Source organism: Eulemur rufifrons, chromosome 29 (genome assembly GCF_041146395.1).
Source record: "Eulemur rufifrons isolate Redbay chromosome 29, OSU_ERuf_1, whole genome shotgun sequence".
Taxonomy (NCBI): Eukaryota; Metazoa; Chordata; class Mammalia; order Primates; family Lemuridae; genus Eulemur; species Eulemur rufifrons.
This window is the reverse complement of record NC_091011.1, coordinates 59387352-59403624: the sequence shown is the minus strand read 5'-3', so window position 1 is coordinate 59403624 and position 16273 is coordinate 59387352. Positions and strand designations below refer to the sequence as shown.

Sequence of the window (16273 nt, the reverse complement as noted above, 5' to 3'; positions counted from 1 at the left end):
TATACGCTATATAGTACATCGTCCCTCAGTATCCACGGGGGATTGTTTCTAGGACCTCCTGCAAGATATCAAAATCAAAATCCACAGATGGTCAAGTCCCTGATATAAAATGGTGTGGTATTTGCACATAACTACGTACATCCTCCTGTATACTTTTTAAATCATCTGTAGATTACCTTTAATACCTAATATAATGTAAATGCTATGTAAATAGTGGTTATTCTGTATTGTTTAGAGCTGAGGTCCCCAACCCCTGGGCCATGGAGCTCCACTGTGGAGCTCTACCGCCCCCTCTGCCTGTGGAAAAATTGTCTTCCATGAAGGTTAGGAAGAGGGGGGAGCCTGCGCAGTAGGAAGTGACCGGCAGGCAGGCCAGCGAGCAAAGTTTCATCTGTATTTACAGCCGCTCCCCATTGCTTGCATCACCACCTGAGCTCTGCCTCCCCCCACCAATTCCGTGGAAAAATTGTCTTCCATGAAACTGGTCCCTGGTGCCAAAAAGATTGGGGACCGCTGGTTTAGAGGCTATATGACAAGAAAAAGTCTGTACGTGTTCAGTACAGATGAAAGTTTTTTTTAAACATTTTCAATCTGTGGTTGGTTGAATCCATGGATATGGAGGGCCAACTCGACTTGGCACAAAAATGCTGCTGAGTTGACTTGAACCCAAGAATGGGGAGCAGCTGTCCTCACTAGAACCCCAGGGAGACACTAAGCATATCAAGGGTGTACACTTCTCATTGTACACATCTCTGTTTTCATGTTACCCAGCACACAAGAGTCAGAGGTCCAGCTGCTACAGAATGCCAAACGCTTCACTGAGCAAATACAACAGCAGCAGTTTCACCTGCAGCAAGCTGATAAATTCCCAGAAGCATTCTCCACAGAGGTCTCCAAAATGAGAGAACAACTTCTCAAGTATCAAAATGAATATAATGCAGTGAAGGAAAGAGAGAGCCATAATCAGTACAGGTTAAATAGGTAAGTACACAGGTCTCTCAAGCAGATTGAGACAGATACCAGCAAAGCTGTTTCCACATAACTACAATTAGAAATAGCAAACTCAATTAGGAAGTCGTTTTCGGTACAAGGAGTATGAGATAGCATGGGACAATGGTTGGTTACAAGGCTAGTTCTTCCCTTGATGCCCTAGAATGGACAGTCCCTGAACAAGGTTACACAGCTTCTAGAAAAGAGGCTTAGGTGGCAGAGATCTCTGCCATGATTTTCAAGTGTTAGAAAAGCCGTAAAGCATTGGGAGCTGCAGCCAAAGAACGCACTCCACAGAACAAGGACTTGGCACTCTCTTGCCCTCCCCCCGCCCTGACTGTAGCCCCTCGCCCTGCGACTGTGGCCGTACCAGATCACAAGTCCGCACGGCAAGTGTTTCTCCCCACACACACTTTCCAAACCAGCCTCCGTGAGCTGAGGGTCACCTCTGGCTCTCTCTGTTGTTCTAATATAGCAACAACAGGACCACATCTTCAACCTTTGTCTCCTAGTATAATACTAAACTATTCCCTAGAATCGAGAAAGAAAGCTATATTCTTTTGGGAGACACATTTACGTATCTAAATCTAGCTTATGATATTTAGTGAACTAAAGCAGACATTTATTGCTAAAAGGACAAACGTTATTTCCAAAATCTCCTCTAACATTCTTCCCCTGGAGTAGCAAGTCAGAGGAAGAGTTTATTCAGCAAGTCACACTATTTAGATTAAATTTGAAAATGATTGCAATTCAGGTTTTGTGTTGTGGTGTGCTGTGTGCTGTGCCCTGGTATGGGAGAGAAAGCCAAACTCTCTCTCCTAGAATTTGTTACCATTTAAGGTGGCAGAACTTTCTCTGTCTGTTTTTAAGAGTAGGTAGATTTCTGACAGTGCAAATATATATAACTCAGTCCTGCTTAGAGACAAGCAAATGACTTGAGTGACCTCTTGAAGACCTTGCAAGCTCTTGGTTTTAAATCCTGTCTTTGGGGCCAATTTTTTTTTTTTTAATTGGGAGGTGGATAAAGAAGGCAAATTTAATCAAAAGAATTCTATTCGGGGGAAAAACTGGATTTTTTAGTCTTTCAATCTAAACTTGTTTTACAGCTGGAGAGCTATAAAAAGAAAGCCTAGCTATTTCTGTGCTCTGTAAGCACTCTTTCAGTTGAGAAAATAATGAAATTAAAACAATTGGTGGTTGTTCATTAGTATTGAATATAAGAATGCTTGACATTTCCATGAAAGGGTAAGAGGAACATAAGTCAGTTGATATTTAAATTGTTTAAAATTTCCAAGTATTCCAGCCAAGAAAAAAAAAAAAATCCCAGAACTGTTGCCTTGTAGGTATAGACAGGCAAATTGTTCATTGAGCCAGGGAGGGGATGGTGCCTAGTGACCTACAATGAACAAGAACATTCAAAATGCACATTTGCAGAAATGTTTAGTGTGTATTCTTTTTGGATTTGTAATGTGTGATTCTTTAACCTGAGCAGATTTCCTTGCATTCTCAAATGTTAGCAGGTCAAGAATTAATAAGCATAATTTCATAAAAATAATGGTGATACCAAAAGAAATACCATGAAAGAATTATAGCCTATATATTTCATTGGCTTGACATATTAAATATTTAGTATTATAGTCATATGCTGCTTAGCGATATTTCAATCAATGACACACTGCATATATGATGGTGGTCCCATGAGATATAATGGAACTGAAAAATTCCTACTGCCTAGTATTTACTATATTGTACTTTTTATTATCCTAAAGTACTCCTTCTACTTATATAAAAAGGTTAACTGTAAAGCAGTCTCAGGCGGGTCCTTCAGACGGTATTCTAGAGGAAGGCGTTGTTATCATAGAGGTGACAGCCCCGTACATGTTATTACCCCTGAAGACCTTCCCCGGGGGACAAGATGTGGAGGTGGAAGACAGTATATTGGTGATCCTGACCCTGAGTAGGGCTAGACTACTGTGCGTGTTTATGTATTAGCTTTTTCAACAAAAAAGTTTAAAAAGTAAAAAAAAAGAAAAATTCAAAAAGCTTATAGAATAAGGATAGAAAGAAATATATTTCTACAGCTATACAATGTGTTTGTGTTTTAAGCTAAATATTACTTTAAAAGATTCAAAAAGTTTAAAAAAATTTAAAAGTGTATAAAGTAGAAAAGTTATAGGAAGCTAAGATTAATTTATTATCAAAGAAAAATTTTTAATAAATTTAGTATAGCCTGAGTGTACAGTGTTTATAAAGTCTACAATAGTGTACAGTGATGTCCTGGCCTCCACATTCACTCACCACTCACTGACTCACTCGTCCAGGGCAACTTCCAGTCCTGCAAGCTCCATTCAAGGTAAGTGCCCTATGCAGGTGTACCGTTTTTTATGTTTTATACCATATTTTTACTGTACCTTTTCTATGTTTAGATATATAAATACTTACCATTGCGTTACAGTTGCCTACAGTATTCAGTATAGTAACATGCTGTATAGGTTTGTAGCTTAGGAGGAATAGGCTGTACCATCTAGGTTTGTGTAAGTCCACTCTGATATTCACACAATGACAAAATTGTCTAATGACACGTTTCTCAGAATATATCCTTGTCGTTAGGCAACGCATGACTGTACATGGTACGGGAACAAATTCACTCAACACCCACCCCACCCCCGGGAAAAAAGTAGATATTTCCATCCCCACATAAAAATAAAGAAACTAAGTCAAAGAGAGAAAACTATTCATCCCAATATACAGATGATGTTTGTCAGACCAGCACAACAAAGTCTCATTCAGTGTCTAGATCATAGAAGCCCAAATAACTAGCACCCTTCCACCCCAGTCTCTTTAGGAACTTCTGAATCATTGGCAACTACTAAGAACAACATCTTGTTCGAATACTTTAGAGAAAGGATTTTACTCTGTAATTTTATTGACTTTTCTTGGGGTTTTACGTAATATAAATTCTTGAATAAATGCTAATGATAAGTATAATTATATGGTTGGTTAATAATTAAATCTATTTAACTTTACAATAGTTTCAGGTTTAGGATTATATTCATTGATGACCTCTTAATAAATATGCAGTTCAGGAAAGAATATGTAACCTATTTAAATAAGTTAAATAAATATATTATAAATAAATGAAGTAGTTAAATACTATTGAGAACTTATTTTGGAAACAATGTGGAAGTCATTATCTTTCTAAATTATCTCTTCTCTGAAAAGATTTTCCAATATTCTCTTCAACCTTTTTCTTGCCTTGACTTTGTTACCTTTGTTACCTTTTTCAGCTTTCCTGCTTTCTAGTAATTCCTAAATTTTGAATGGATACGTTATGTCTCTCATACTAAATCTTACACATTCTGACGAGTTTTGGTTGGTTGAGAAGCAAGGCCATGGTCAGCTAACATTGTGTGTTGCAGTGTGAAGATGGAGGCAGGGACACCCAGCTGCACGTGTGCAGGGCTGTCCTGAAGTGACCCTGACCTTAGTGACTATTTACTCTCCCTTAGCTGTTCCTGTGGTCCTTGCTGCTTATGCAGGATTTATTAGTGGGTTTTTTGTTGTTGTTTTTTGTTTTTGTTTGTTTGTTTGCTTTGAGACAGAGTCTCGCTCTAGCATTCTGGCTAGAGTACAGTGGCATCATCATAGCTCACTGCAACCTCCAACTCCTGGGCTCAAGTGATCCTCCTGCCTCAGCCTCCCGAGTAGCAGGGATTACAGGTGTGTGCCAACATGTCCAGCTAATTTTTTCTATTTTTAGTAGAGATAGGTCTTGCTCTTGATCAGGCTGGTCTCAAACTCTTGACCTTAAGTGATCCTCCCACCTTGGCCTTCCAGAGCACTAAGATTACAGGTGTGAGCCACTGCACCCAGCCTTATTAGTTGTTTTCCATTCTTGGCCCAGTAATGACAGCAAAATGGGAACCAAGAAACAACAGATCTGGTAAGAAAGAAAAAGAGGGATGATTTTAGCAATACAGAATTCCAGAAAATTAAAATATGCAGGTACTCAGGATTAGTACTAAGGAAACACAGCTAGAACAGATTTTGTCTTCTTAACTTAAAAAAAAAAAAATTAAAAAAAAACCTTTCTTGTCCACTTGTGGCAACCAATATCTTAGAAAAAGCTTAGAACAGGTTTCTCAGAATGTAGTGCTCAGATAACTAAAAGAGAAACACCTGAGATACCATTTAAAAGGCAGATTCAAACCCAAAAATAATGATTATGATCTCTGCCCAACCCCCCTCCAACACAAAGTGATATTTGAATTTTTTATAAGCTTCCTATATGATTCTGACATCACATTAGAGTTTGAGAACTGTTAGTTCTAAAGGTGGTTCTCAGCCCTAACCACATGTTAGAATCATCTGAGCCTTCTCTCAGTTATCATTCAGTCTATGTTTAAACACTTCTGGTGACAGGGAGCTCTCAGCATCCCACAGTAGCTCATTCCAACTTTGGAAAGCTCCTACACTTCAGTGGTTACCAGATTGGTTAAGAAACCTACCTTTTTGCAACTTCCACCCATTCATGGTGGTTCTACTGCTTATGGTGAATGAAGCCTCTTGCACATATCAGCATGTGAAGGCTTCCTGCATTGTCTCTTCACCCACACATCCTTAAAACCAAAAACCTTTGATGACATGGTTGTAGTCAGGAGTATTTTGTTGCAGAAAGGAAGCAAATCCTAAGGAGCTTTGACATTGAAGTTCCCTTAGGAAAGCTGGAAAATGTCAGATTTAAAATTTAATGTGAGTTTAAAAGGTTAGAAGCTAATAAAGATGGACAAAAGACTTAAATGTAAGACCTGAAACCATAAAAATCCTAGAACAAAACCTAGGAAAAACTCTTCTGGACGTTGGCCTAGGCAAAGAACTTGATTAAGACCTTAAAAGTAAATACAACAAAAACAAAAATAAATGGACTTAATTAAACTAAAAAGTGTCTGCATAGCAAAAGAACTAATCAATGGAGTAAATGGACACCCTACAGAATAGAAGACATTCACAAACTATACATACAAAAAAGGACTAATATCCAGAATCTACAAGGAACTCAAATCAGCAAGACAAAAACAACCTCATTAAAATGCAGGCAATCCCCCTCCTACATGCCTTCAGTGAACAGTGAGCCACTAAGTTTACTGAAGGCTTTTCTACCCTCCTTGAGCCCAGGCACAGCAGCAAGTAAGGAATAGTGGGGTGAGCTAGTGAGCCCTAGGAGTTTGGACAGTCCATGAGGGGCTCCCCCAGGAAGGAGAGTACCATGAGAGGAGTGTTGGTTTTCTTCCATCCAGACACTTCCTCCCCTGCACCTCCCCTAACTAGGGTAACTAAGAAAGCAGTTTGAGCTCAGGCTGACTGAGAGCTGCAGCCTCTCCCCCACCCATTACAATTGCAAGAGTAGTTTGAGCTGCTAAGTTCACAAATGGCCAGTTTCTCTCTGGCAGGTGCATGCTCCAGGGTGAGGTTTCCACAGAGAGCGCCCCCCCCAAACTTTCCTTGAGGACTTGTGGTGCAACAGGGGTGCACAATTTGGGAACTTCCTGCCTGCTGGTGTTTCTCAGGGTCACATGCTGGCAGCTCAGATAAGCAAGCCAGTCCCAGTGCTCCCTGGACATGAGAATGGTTGCAGGGGGACTCAGGGGACAAGTCTGGGAGCTGGACTCAGGTGGGAAGGAAGCCCATGCAGACATATCTGATGGGAGAGTGTGGTGGGGTGCTGAGGAATGGGGGTCTGTGAGTGTGCCCATCCTCCCCACTGGAAAACCGCCACGCACACCAACTGACTGGGTGCTGCGGCCCCTCCCCCCACGCATTACAACAGGGAGAGCAGTTTGTGCCAAGAATATCAAGAGCAGACACTTCTTTCTGGTGGGCATGTGCTCCTGGCTGAGGTCCCCACAGACAGGGACCCACATCTCTTCCTTTGAGGACTTGTAGTGGAACAGGGGTGCACAATCTGGGAACTCCCTGCCCACTGGCTTTTCACGGAGACACATGCTAGTGGGTCAGACACACAGCCCACGGGGAGGTTTGAGAGCTGGACTTGGGAGGTGAGGGAGCACATGTGGATTGAACTGAGAGGAGTGTGCTGTGGGGATCCAGGGAGCAGGGATTTGGGGGAGTGCCCACCCTACCTGCAGGAAAACTGCACTACTGGATAAGAGTGGGACCTTAACACTCAAGCATTTAGCCCCCTCTGTGAACAGCCTTCCCGGATTCGGGAGCTTGTCCTGATCCTCTGCCAAGAGCTCCCTCTGATAGCAGGAAAAACAACTTCTGAGTCCCACCAGGGCCTTGCAAAGCCTTTCAGGTTCCTGCAGCCTAGCCACAAACTGCCTTGCTCCTCTGCTCACCTCAGTGGTGGCAGAGATCAAGCAACCCCCTGGGAGCTACATGGACCCTCCTAAAACTTGGGGCACTCAAGTACTCCACCTGGGGGACCAGAGCCTACCACAGGCACAAAAGAACATTTCAGCAGCTGGCTCTTTCACACAATCATCAACCAACGACAGGGAGAACAACTCTATGTCTCATCATAGTGTCTTCCAACTCAAGCAAACAGGCCATGGCTGATTCATATTCACTAGTATCACCTGCCATCTTGGAGATTAAGCTGGGGGACCCAATACAATCCTCACTGCTGGGAAGAGGTGAAGACAGCAGGACAGTGGCAACCCAAGAGGAGCATCAAACCTGCTTGAACATCCCATAGGAAACTCAGGTCCAGCACTCTTCTCCCTGGCACAATCAGAGATTGAACTTTGGGGATGGGGGGATGGGCCCACAAGCCATGCCTAGTACCTACAGGACTGGATTGAGAGGCCAGATAAGAGTATGTGAGTGAAAGAACTCCAGAAGTATGAAAAATCAGTGTGAAAGGACACCCCAAAAAGGAAACAACAACTGTTTACCAAGGGACACCAACCAAAATGAAACATCGAAATGACAGATAAAGAATTCCAAATATGGATTATAAGGAAGCTCAATGAAACACAAAAGAAAATGGAAAAACCAACACAAAGAAACCATAAAAATAATACAGGAAATGAATGAAAAATTCACTAAAGAACTCAAATTATTAAAAAAAAATCAAATAGAACTTCTGGAAATGAAAAATCACTCAAGGAAATACAAAACACAGTGGAAAGTTTTGTATTTATAGACTAGACCAGGCAGAAGAAAGAATCTCATAACTTGAACACAACACCTTCAAATTAAACAAGTCAGTCAAAGATAAAGAACAGAGAAATAAGAGGAATGAAGAAAGTCTATAAGATATATGGGAGTATGTAAAGATGCCAAACAAGAATCATAGGCATCCCTGAGGGTGAAGAAGAAAACACACAAGGGTTGGAAAACCTATTTGAGGGAATAACTGAGGAATACTTCCTGGGTTTTGCTAGAAATTTTGATATTCAGGTACAAGAAGTTCAATGAACACCTGGGAGATTCATGGCAAAGAGGCAATCACCATGACACATAGTCATCAGACTGGCCAAAGGCAACATGAAGGAGGAGCTCTTGTGAGTCATAAGGTGAAAACATCAGGTAACTTACAAAACCCAACAGGCTAACTGCAGACTTCTCAGCTGAGGCCTTATAAGCCAGAAGGGACTGGGACCCCATCCTCAGTCTTCTTAAACAGAATAATGGCCAGTCTAGAATTTTGTATCCTGAAAAACTAAGTTTCTTATATGAGAGAGAAATAAAGATTTTTATCAGGTAAGCAAACACTGACGGAATTTGCCAAGACTAGACCTGCCCTGCAGAAAGTACTCACATCTGCATTATACATTGATCAGCACAACAGACACCCACCATTGTAAAATCACCCAAAAGCCTAAGCTCAGAGCCCATAAAAAATAATGGTTTAAGAGGTAATACAAAGAAATATGGCTCTACTCAACAGGAGGAATAGAAATGCATCCCACTTATCAATTCTTTCAATAAATGTGAACAGCTTGAATTCCCCACTCAAGACATGGCTGGCAGAATGGATTAAAAAAATAGGAGCCAAGTATCTGCTGTCTCCAGGAAACACATCTAACCCACATGGACTCATCAGACTCAAAGTGAAGGGATGGAAAAAAATATTTCATGCAAATGGCTAGCTAGTGTAGCCATTCTCATATCAGATAATATAGACTTCAAATCAACAATAGTAAAGACAAATATGGTCGTTATAAATTCAACAAGAAGATATAACAATCCTAAATATTTATACACCTAACACAGGTACACCCAGATTCATAAAGCAAACTCTATGAGATCTAAATAAAGTGATAAACAACAGCATCATAATAGCTAGGATGTCAATACCCCACTGACAGAACTGGACTGATCCTCTAAGCAAAAAATAAACACTGGACTTAAACATGACTCTAGAGCAAATGTGCCTAACAGACATTTATAGACTATTGTACCCCAAACTACTGAATACATATTCTTCTCTAAGATATGAAACATTCTCTAAGATTAATCATATCTTAGGCCACATGTCTCAACACAGTAAAAAAAAAAAATAGAAATTATACCATGTATCTTCTCAGACCACAGTAGAATAAAATTAGAAACCATCTCCAACAGAAGCACTCAATTTACACAAAGTCATGGATATTAAACAACCTACTGCTTAACAATTATTGGGTCAAGATGGAAATAAGAAGATTCCTGAAACTAAATGACAAAGGGGACACAAGTTATCAAAATCTATGGGATTCAGCAAAAGCAGCCCTAAGGCTTTTGGGCTGGGGAAAATTCATACCCTTAGCTGCCTATATCAAAAAGACAGATCACAAATCAACAATCTACTGAATTGCCTCAAGGAACTAGAAAAGGAAGGGCAAACAAACCCAATCCCAGCAGAAGAAAAGAAATAACTAAGATCATAGCAGAACTAAATGATATCGAAAACAAACAAATAATACAGAGAGTTAATCAAACAAAAATTTGGCTTTTTGAAAAGATAAAATTGATAGACCTCTTGCAAGATTAACCAGAAATAGAAAAGAAAGGACCCATATAAGCTCAATCAGAAATAAAAAGGAGGAGATATTATAACTGATACCACAGAAATACAAAATATCATCTGTGAACAATAAAATCTCTACCCACAAAAACTCAATAACATAGAGGAAATGGGCAAATTCCAGGAAACACACAACCTCCCAATGCTCAAACAGGAAGAAATAGCATGACTGAATGGACCAATAATGGACCAAAATGGAAGCAACAACAAAAGATCTTCCAATAAAAATCCAGATGGTTTCACAACCAAATTTCATCAGACCTAAAAAGAAGAATTGGTACCCATCCTGCAGACATTATTTCATAACATCAAGAAGGAAGGAATTCTCCCCAACTCGTTCTATGAAGCCAGTATCACCTTGATACCAAAGCCAGGAAAGGACAAAACAAAAAAAGAAAACTACAGACCTATATCCCTTATGAATATAGATGCAAAAATCCTCAATAAAATAGTAGCAAACCAAATTCAGGAGCACATAAAAAAAACAATCCACCACAACCAAGTGGGCTTCATACCAGGGATGCAAGGATGGTTCAACATACATAAATCCATAAATGCGATTCCCCACATAAACAGAAGCAAAAACAAAGACCATACATGATCATCTCAATTGATGCAGAAATAGCATTTGACAAAATTCAGCACCCCTTTCACGATAAAAACTCTTAACAAAATAGGCATAGATGGAACATATCTCACAATTATAATGGCCATACATGACAAACCCACAGCCAACATCATACTGAATGGGGAAAAGTTAAAAGCACTCCCACTTAGAACTGGAACAAGACGAGGATGCTGTCACCACTTATCAACATAGTGCTGGAAGTCCTAGCCAGAGCAATTAGTCAAGAGAAGGCACTTAAGGGTATCCAAATGGGAAAAGAAGAGGTAAAACTATCACTCTTTGCTGATAATGTATATGATCTTATATCTAGAAAACCCCAAAGATTCAGTCAAGAGATTCCATCAACTTCTGGAATTGGTAAACTCAGCAAAGCCTCAGGTTACAAAAATCAATGCACACAAATCAATAGCATTCCTATACATCAACAACAGTCAAGCTGAGAATCAAATCAAAAACTCAATACTTTTGACAATAGTTACCAAGAAAATAAAATACCTAGGAATCTATTTGACCAAGGAGGTGAAAGACCTCTGCAAAGAGAACTATGAATCACCGAGGAAGGAAATTGCAGATGATGTAAACAAATGGAAAAACATATCATGCTCATGGATCAGCAGAATCAATATTGTCAAAACATACATACTACCCAAAGTGATTTACAGATTTAATGCAATCCCTATCAAAATACCAATGTCATTCTTTTGCAGATCTAGGAAAAATAATTCTGTGCTTTGTTTGGAACTAGAAAAGAGCCTGAATAGCCTTAAGCAAAAGGAACAAATGAGAAGGCACCACTTTAGCAGACTTTAAGCTATAGTAACCAAAACAGCATGGTATTGGCACAAAAATAGAGACATAGACCAAATGCAGAGTCCAGATATAAAACCATCCACGTGTTGTCATGTGACCTTTGACAAAGAAGACAACAATATACAATGGGGAAAAGAATACTGATTCAATAAATCGTTCTGGGAAAATTGGATAGCCACATGTAGATGATTAAAACAGGATCCACACTTCTCACCACTCAGAAAAATTAATTCCAAATGGATCACAGGCTTAAACCTAAGACATGAAACTATAAGAATTCTAGAAGAAAATGTTGGAAAAACTCTTTTAGATATTTTCTTAGGCAGAGAACTTATGAAGATCCCAAAGGCAAATACAGCAACAGCAAAAATAAGTAAATGAGACTTGATTAAATTAAAAGCTTCTGCACAGTCAACAAAACAATCAACAGAGTGAACAACCTACAGAATGGGAGAAAATATTCTCATGCTATACATTCGATAAAGGGCTAATAACTAAAATCTACAAAGAACTCTGGCAAATCAAGAAAAAAACAACCCTATTAAAAAGTGGGCAAAAGACACGAACAGAAGCTTTTCAAAAGAAGACAGAATAATGGCAAACAAACATATAAAAAAATGCTCAACGTCACTAATCATCAGGGAAATGCAACTCAAAACCACAATGAGATATCACCTAACTCCAATGAGAATGGCTTTTATCAAAAAATCCCAAAACAATAGATGCTGGCCTGGATGCAGAGAGAAAGGAACACTTACACACTGTTGGTAAGACTGCAAACGAGTGCAGCCTCTATAGAAAATAGTGTGGAGATTCCTCAGAGAACTAGAAGTAGACCTACTACTGATCCAGAAATCCCACTTCTGGCTATTTACCCAAAGAAAAAAAGTCATTTTATCAAAAAGACACTTGCACTAGAATGTTTATTGTAGCACAGTTCACAATTGCAAAGATGTGGAATCAACCCAAGTGCCCATCAATTCATGAGTGGATTAATAAAATGAGGTATATGTATACCATGTACTACTCAGCCATAAAAAAATTAATACCTTTTCCAATAATATGAATGGAACTGGAAACCATTCTCCTAAGTGAAGTATCACAAGAATGGAAAAACAAACACCACATGTACTCACTATTAAATTGGAACTAACTGATCAACACCCATGTGCACAAATGGAAGTAAAACTCAGCAGAAATTAAGCAGGTAGGAGGGAGGAGAAGAGGATGGGTGAAATGATACTTAACAGGTACAATGTACACTATCTGGGTGATGGGCACCCTTGTAACTTTGACTCAAGTAGTACAAAAGCAATCCTTGTAACCAAAATATCTATACCCTGTAATATTATGAAATTTTTTAAAAAGTGGGCAAAATACATGAACAGACATTTTTCAAAAGAAGATATACAAATGGCCAGCAAACATATGAAAAAGAAAATGCTGAATATCACTAGTTATCAGGAAAATGCAAATTAAAACCACAGTGATATACCACCTTACTCCTGTCAGAATGGGTACTATTAAAAAGGCAAAAACAATAGGTGTTGGCATGGATGTAGTAAAAAGGGAAAGCTTATACACTCTTGGTGGGAATGCAAATTAGGAAAACCTCTATGGAAAACAATATGAAAGTTCCTCAAAGAACTAAACATAGACGTACCATTCAATCCAGCAATCTCACTACTGGATATCTACCCAAAGGAAAAGAAGTCATTAAATCAGAAAGACATATGCACTCATATGTTTATCACAGCACAATTCACAATGGCAAAGATATGAAAACCTAAGTGTCCATCAACTGATGAGTGGATACACAGACACACACACACACACACACACACATACACACACACACCACGGAGCACTACTCAGCCATGAGAAAGAATGAAATGTCTTTTGCAGCAACTTGGATGGAACTGGGGGCCATTATCCTAAGTGAAATATCTCAGAAATGGAAAAACAAATTCTGCATGTTTTCACTTATATGTGGCAGCTGAGTGATGAGTATGCATAGTCATGCAGAGTAGTATAATGGACATTGGTGACTCACAAGGGGGGAGGAAGGAGGACGGGATGAAAAATCACCTGTTGGGTACAGTGCACACTATTTAGGTGATGGGTACACTAGAAGCCCTGACTTCACCACTATATAATTTATCCATGTAACAAAAAACCATTTGTACCTCCTAAATCTATTGAAATAAAATTTTTTAAAAGTTAGGAGTTAATATATACCAAGAGGTACACAAACACAAAGTTTTTGCCCCAGTAATACCATGCAAAACTGATAATCCAAAAGGAGAAAAAAGATATAATACTTAAAGTTGTTTATGGCAACATTATTTATAAAAGTGATAAATTGGAAGCAAATTCTAAAAAATAGTGGAATATTTAAATAATAGTGCTTTCTAGAGACAGCTGAGTTTGAATGTCAGTTTAGCCTTGACTGTGTGACTTTGTCTTCAGTTTCCCCACTTGTACCATGAGGATAACAATACTTACCAAAGTTGTGAAGTTCAGATATGATGCATATGAAGCACTTGGCATATGGCAGGTTCGGTGTATGCTAAATAATATTTTTTTTATTATGGTACAGTTTTTTTATTATGGTACATCCACCCAATGGAAAACCTTGAAAATAATTAAATTATTAATTATGAAGTTTTTTTGAAAACTTGGGAAAATATTTTCATTAAATGTTAGGTAAAAATGGATTCAACCATACTTTCACATTTAATATTTTATTAAAAGATACAAAGAAAATAAACACTATCAACCATGGTGTGATAGGATAGGATTATGATCTTTCTCTATAAATAGAAAAATACACAGTTTTACAGGAAATAAGTCAATCGATATTTAATAAAAAGAGAAGAATGCATGATTGAAACATGTTCTAAATATCCTAAAGAATTAGCCACTTTATATTTGTTAAAAGAAAAGGTCGTTTTATATTTATTTAAAGAAAAGACCATAAGTCATATCTTGTGGAAGAGCTTCATGTCACCATTTTGAAACTCAGGAACACTCAGGTTGCTTTTATAACCAGAAGATGGCAGCACACTACCTCCCCCTGGTGGCAGCATGCCCAAGGTGTAGGTTAAATATCTGAGATGTAAAATATCGCCAATTTATGTGCAAGCTCTAAAAGCAAAGGAATAAGTATTTAAAGCTCTGAAAAATTCAGTTTCAATTTGTAGTCTGGATGGCTAACCTATATTAAATCCAATGTGACATATTTATCACACTAACCTCAATCTACGTTATTGTAAATACAATTTCATAAAAAAATAATACCTGATGTGCCTGCACCTTTAGCTTCATGTTCCCAGATCTAGTGGGATCTGCTTATTTGATAAAACCAATAGACATAATACTCTATGTATTCTCACTTTTACTTTATAGATAAATCTTTCTATATTTTAAAGTTTGTATCGATCACACTTGGAAAATCTTATGACTTCTTTGGGACTTTAATAGCCATTAAATGCAGACTAGCAAGAACAATGAAAAATATTTGTCTTAGACTCCTGGAAGTCTGGTAGATAAAACAGAGTTCATAAAAAGGTTATTGGAATAAGAAAATAAACAAGCAATTGTATCAAGTCATTTATTTTGTTTAGAACATTCAGGATAACCCTATTTGAAACAAATTCCAAAATCTCATTTTAGCAACATGTCATCTCATCCTATCAGTTAAAATAAAAATATGACACAAATAGGTTTTTTTTAATTCTTCTCATCAAGAAGTGAAGAAAACCACATGTTCCCATTCACTGTCTGTACTTTCTAATATTTTCTATTTCTTTTGTTTGTTAATCTCAACTTACAATGATGACTGGCTTTCAGAAAAAGTTCTGGCATTTCTTTCTAGAGATGTCAATTATATCCAATTGATGGCATTGTTGAGTTTGATTATGTCCTTACTGATTTTCTGCCTCTGGATCTGTTCATTTTTGATAGAGGGGTATTGAAACCTCTAACTATAATGGTAGATTCATCTACTATTTCTTGCAGTTCTATCAGGTTTTGCCTCATGTGTTTTGATGCTTTGTTGTTAGGTGCGTATACATTAAGGATTATTATGTCTGCTTAGAGAATTGACTCCTTTATCATTATGTAATGCCCCTCTTTATCTCTGATAACTTTCCTTGCTCTGAAGTCTGTTCTGTCTGAAATTAATATAATGACTCTCACTTTCTCTTGATTAGTGTTAGCATGATATATCTTTCTTCATCCATTTACTTTTAACCTATATGTGCCTTTATATTTAAAGTGGGTTACTTGTAGATAACATATAGTTGTGTCTTGTTTCTTTGATCCACTCTGACCATCTCTTTTAATGGACATTTATCATGATTATTGATATAGTTGGATTAACATATATCTTATTTGTTCCTATTTTCTATTTGTTGCTCTTGTTCTTTGTTTCTGTTTTTGTTGTTCCCTCTTCCCCCCCCCCCTTTGTGGTTTTAACTGAGCACTTTATAAAATTCTGTTCTCTCCTTTCTTAGTATATCAGTTATAATTCTTTTTTTTTTTTTTTTTTTTACTTTCTTTAGTGGTTGCCTAGGAGTTTGTAATATACATTTACAACTAATTCAAAACCATTTTCAAATAACACTATACAACTTCAAGTACTTTATAACAAAATAATCCTATTCCTCTTTCCCATCCCCTGTATCATTACTATCATCCATTTCATTTACATATAGGCATATATAAATATATATATGCATACATAATTGATTACATTGCTGCTATTATAGATTTGAACAAATTGTTATCTATTAGCTCAATTAAGAAGA

The 16273-nt window shown here is 38.0% G+C and overlaps 1 protein-coding gene across 1 annotated transcript in view; it reads left to right on the top strand.

Moving 5' to 3' along the window:
• CCDC146 (coiled-coil domain containing 146) overlaps positions 1–16273 on the top strand; it is a 149119-nt gene that overhangs the window by 85704 nt on the left and 47142 nt on the right. Inside the window, exon 4 of the mRNA XM_069461335.1 lies at positions 772–981. Coding sequence (XP_069317436.1) covers positions 772–981 — 210 coding nt within the window. The remainder of the gene's footprint in view (positions 1–771; positions 982–16273) is intronic.